The sequence below is a fragment of the Morus notabilis genome, unplaced genomic scaffold, assembly GCF_000414095.1.
Source record: "Morus notabilis unplaced genomic scaffold, ASM41409v2 Scaffold3244, whole genome shotgun sequence".
Lineage (NCBI taxonomy): Eukaryota > Viridiplantae > Streptophyta > Magnoliopsida > Rosales > Moraceae > Morus > Morus notabilis.
In genome coordinates this window covers 4,344-9,316 of record NW_010362177.1, presented here as the reverse complement: position 1 = coordinate 9,316, position 4,973 = coordinate 4,344, and the positions used below count along the sequence as shown (strand labels likewise).

The 4,973-nt window shown below is 36.5% G+C and overlaps 1 protein-coding gene across 2 annotated transcripts; it reads left to right on the top strand.

The window, feature by feature from the left end:
* Positions 1-1,803: 1,803 nt before the first annotated feature.
* Positions 1,804-3,470, top strand: LOC112092178. 2 transcript variants are annotated; one of them, XM_024167610.1, is made up of 2 exons: positions 1,804-2,184; positions 2,554-3,470. In XM_024167610.1, exon 2 carries the CDS (start codon positions 2,788-2,790, stop codon positions 3,283-3,285), a length of 498 nt encoding a protein of 165 aa, XP_024023378.1. In that variant the 5' UTR covers positions 1,804-2,184; positions 2,554-2,787; the 3' UTR covers positions 3,286-3,470. The 2 variants fall into 2 exon arrangements, with proteins under 2 accessions (XP_024023378.1, XP_024023377.1); XM_024167609.1 differs by having other exon boundaries at positions 1,804-2,189.
* The last annotated feature ends 1,503 nt before the right edge of the window (positions 3,471-4,973 follow it).

Genomic DNA, 4,973 nt, shown 5'->3' with positions numbered 1-4,973 from the left:
CACGTGTGAAAATATCAGCCCATTCTCTCTCCTCTTTCCCTCTCTCTCCATATCTCTTTCACGCAAAAACACTCCACTCCCGCTGCCCTCCTCTTTGCCAGACCATCGCTGATCGCCGTTTGCCGGCGCACGCCAGCGGATCAGGAGCACAGCCGCCCAAAACCGCCTGAGCCAAAGCGCCGCCGCCATACTCGCCACCGGCAGCTCGAAAATGCGGAGAAAAGTTAAAGCGTTGCTCACTTTCGCGGTCGATTCCGCCGCCGTCCGGCCACTTATTACCGGCGAGTTGCACCATTGCGTTGCTCTTTCCGAGGAGAATAAAGCCCACCCAACCCCAAGTTTGATTGTCGCCCGAAACTTCCCATTCCGCCGCCACGTTCTTCATCGATTTTTGACTTTTCCCTGCGAACAAGATGTCATTTGGAGAAGCCGTCATCGGAAACGAGTTCCTCTCGTCGAGGCCTTCGAAGTGATGTTCACCTTCGCAGTCACCTGCCCACGGGATGCTGGTCAACAGGCGTTGACCGTCGAGTTTGACCGGTCAACGGCAGACCCCGACGGCCTGAGTTTGTGAAGCTCCTTTCCAATCTAATTTCGGCGTTCCGGTCGCGTTTCTAGCATTCAAATAACGTGCCGAGGCATCAAAGCTTGAGTTTGGAGATCAAAGTTTCGACAATCTCGTTTTGGTAGGAATTCGACTACTCAAATCCTTTTAAAGTTTTCAATTGAATAATTTTGTTATTTATAAATTGATGGATTATGTGTTTATCTCGTATTGAGAAATTAAGTTTACTCTTATGATTATTATGGTTGATTACTGTGATGAAGATTGATGATTCGAATTGAATTTTTACTTTGAATTCATATAAAAATGCTCTGGGTGGCGCGTTTTGCAGCAAGGGCGCGCCGAAAATATTTCTGAAATTGTTTCTTGCAGGTTATTAATTTTTGGTTTATTAAAAAATGATGCTGTTATGCTGTTGAAATTTTGTTAGGAACTAGTTATAGTTGACTGACTGAGTCAGAGGTCCTTGAGAGTGATTTGGTTTGTCCTTAAATTCAGAAACTCTATGTAACCTTATGCGGTGCCGTCGGACAGATTTATGGCCATTTGTTAAATTATTCGAGGACTATTATCAAATCACGGGGTGCTCATTTGTGCCCAACGGACATTTATTACCATAGTGGTACTACTATAAATACATGGACACTCAACGGGATGCTCACTACTATAAATACATGGACACTCAACGGGATGCTCATCTGTTGGGCACAACGGCATTGTCTATCATACTAGTACCACTATCTATACCTTATCGTCGAGGACTACCTAACGGGTACCAAAACTGGTACGCGACTCTTTCACGGGGTGCTCATTTAGGGCACAACAGACTCTTTTTTCCCATTTCGTTTCTCCTCCATTACTAACGAATAGGAGCGTTACTGACATTTTAAAGTGTTGGGTGTTTGATGATTTAACTGATCAGTTAGAGATTTTCTCTTGGTGGGTTTTTATATTATTTTGAGAACTAGAATGTTATCATTTGTGATATTTTAGTCTTAGTAAGTTTTTATGTTATTTTAAAAAATGAGATTTTTATCAGTTGTTATAGATTCTCTTTTTATATTTATTGCCTTATTTTCTTTTCTTTTTTTATTAATATTATTATTGTTGTCATTGAACTTTTGGAAATCAATTGTTAATAGAATATTTTAATTATTTTAATGTTCCTCTGTTTATTTTTATTTTGTTGATTTTAAACTGAGTAGTTAGTATCCCGTTCCTTCTGGTGATGTATAGATCGTCATAGTAGCTAGATTACAAGAAGCTCTGCAGCTGTCCCTTAGTAATACCCTCCAGCGAGGCTATGTATTTCCTGTTATGTATAATAGTTATTTGAATATGTATACTGATTAAAATTCCTAGTCAAAAACTTTGAATCTGTTTTGAGGGATGCTAAATATTGTTGGATGCAAATGAGTGATGCATGGTGAACGCCCCTTTTAGATATTTTGTCTTATATCTATGTTTGACAGGTGGATACATTATTGTGATTATGGGTTGAATGGAAATTAGAGGATTTGTTTCAAAGTATTATATTTACGCAGGGAATCAATATTCTGAAAAACTTGACAAATTTGCCAGACCCTAGTTTTAGGGCATGACAGAAGACATAGTTGACAGTTAGGTGAAATCAAACCTCTAAAATTTCTCATATATTTTTTCTCCTTCAATTGCGATTCTTGAGTTTATTTTTATTTTTATTTAATTATGCAATAAAATTTGATTTGATTGTCTAAATAAAGTTAGGATTATTCTAATTACAGTACTTAGTGAAAATTTGATTACAATCCCTATGGAGACGACAACCCTTCTCATCATTTACTACTAAAACTTGACACCGTGTGCTTGGGGTAGATTTTTGCGAACAAATTTTTTGCGCCATTGCCGGGATTGTCTAATCTTATTTTTGCTAATATTGTTACCAAGTAATCTTGATTTTAATTTAGATTTATTTAAATTCTATTTATTTGTTTGTTGGTGTTTGGCAGTTAATGCGAAGATTGAGAAGTCTTGAATTGTTCCCTTTTGATCTTGAAATTGAAAGAACACTTCCGGGGATAAGGGCAGCAAGGAGAAATGAAGTTCAAGCAATGGCGGCCAACAACCAAAACCAAAGGGCAATCTGAGATTATTTCAAGCCGGTTGTCAATGACAACTCTTCCGGGATCGCGCACCAAACAATCAACGCGAATAATTTTGAGATTAAGCCTGCACTAATCAACATGGTGCAACAAAACCAATTTGGGGGATCTCTACTTGAAGACCCAAACATTCACTTGACTATCTTTTTGGAGATCTGCGATACGGAGATCTGTGATACGGTGAAGATGAATGGTGTTACTGAGGACACCATTAGATTGCATTTGTTCCGTTTTTCTCTTAGGCACAAAGCTAGAGGATGGTTGCAATCCTTGCAACCTAGCAGCATTAATACTTGGGAGATGGCACAGAAATTTCTTACAAAATTCTTCTCGCTGTCTAAAACAGCCCAACTGAGAGTATATATCGGGCAATTTAAGCAGTTGGACTTTGAGCCATTATATGAGGCTTGGGAGAGATACAAAGACTTGATTTGGCGTTGCCCTCAACATGGCCATGAAGATTGGACGCAAATCCAATTCTTCTATACTGGATTGAATGGTCAGACTAGGACCATTGTTGATGCTGCTTTTGGTGGTGCTTTGACATCCAAGACTACTGAGAGGCTTATTCTCTTTTAGAGGAGATGCTACCAATAGTTACCAATGGCCTAATGAGCATTCTTTGGCTAAGAAGGTTGCCGGTATTCATCAGATAGATCCTATAACTGTAACGATCCAGCTTCTTGAGCCGTCACTAATTATGACTTAAATGCAAAAAATGATATTAACTTTTTAAAACGTCTTAAAAGTGAAATATTAGTTACTAGGGGATTCTTTTGCATTTTTGAGTTAGGGTGACTTGAGTGATAATTTTGAGTTGAATTTGAGTTATAACTTGAGTTGTAGTTGTAACTTGAGTTTGTGTTTAGATGTGCATATTTGAGTTATGATTTGAATTGAGAATTTTTTTGAGTTTATGTTTGGGTGGGTCAAAATTTAAATTTGTATTTAGATAGTACTTTAATAATAACTCAATAGTGATGAAAAATTTTAATAGGGTATATAGGTGGGGTTTTATTTGTGTTTTCGTTGCGAATGCATAAAAAAAAATCATCTCAATCAGAATTAAAACAAAAAAGTTATGACATTTTTAAGAATATAAAAAATACTGTTTATTAATTTGAGTTCGAGTTTATGAACTTGAGTTAAAAGGGGAAACTTGAACTCGAGTTTAGTCCAAAACTCTAGTTCAAACTCGAGTTTAAATACGAGTTCAAACTCAAATTTTACAAAAGAACATGAACTTGAATAAAGTTGTAATTCGAGTTTAAACTTTTTCTGAGTTTTGTTACAAAAGAACAGCCCTTAAAATTTTGGGTAATTTTTTGTTTTTGAAACTTGTTCTGAATGCAGTATAAATCTTACCATTCTTTACATCATTGAAGGTTTCGAAAACAGTTTTAACAATTTTAGTATAGTCATTAGAATATAATTAGCCATACATGAAACTATTGTTACTATCGACTTTAGAGCCTACTTAACCGGTTTTATAAAAACCTCTTGCTCGTTTCATATAATTAAAACATTTTCCATCATTTCTTTAATCATCTTTAACTTTCGTGAAATTAACTCTGAGGGAAGTTCAAAATATGAATTCAAGTTAATGATTACAACTTCCTTTTTAATTATTCTCCTTAACCATAACTTTAAACCTCTTCAACTTTATGTGAAATTTAACTGCATGATAGTATCTATTGCCCGATCCCTTAATTGTACGCGTCCTTTGTTGCAAAGTCTATCAAAGAGTTGCAAGCTTCATACCTACAACATGAATAAACTTGATGAGCTAAAAAGCTCAGCGAGCACAAATATTTCTCATAAAAACATTTTACGCATTAAACATCATCAAGTAAAAATGCATGTCCATTTATGCTTTATTATGGATTATCCATTTTTCATTATTGGGCTCTGTGCACGTACTAAGGCCTCGTTCGCTTCACGGAATCGAGTTTTCAATTCGAGTTGAGATGTGACATTTTCTGAGAGCTTTTAACTGTAGCAGAAAAACTTAGATGTGACATTTTCTAAGAGCTTTTAACTGTAAAAACTTAAAACTGAAAACTCGAATCGGTAAAATGAACGAGGCCTAAGTGCACGTGACCATGAGGAGTGTGGGAGCGATCCAAATATTTAGTCCAATACACCTAAGGTCATCAATTAATTTTGTTAGTTATGATCCCCCATTAAAAGTTTGAGGATAATTACCCTCTCATTAGACTCTTGAGATCTGGTACGACACTTTACTTAGTCTCATTACCATAGCCTTT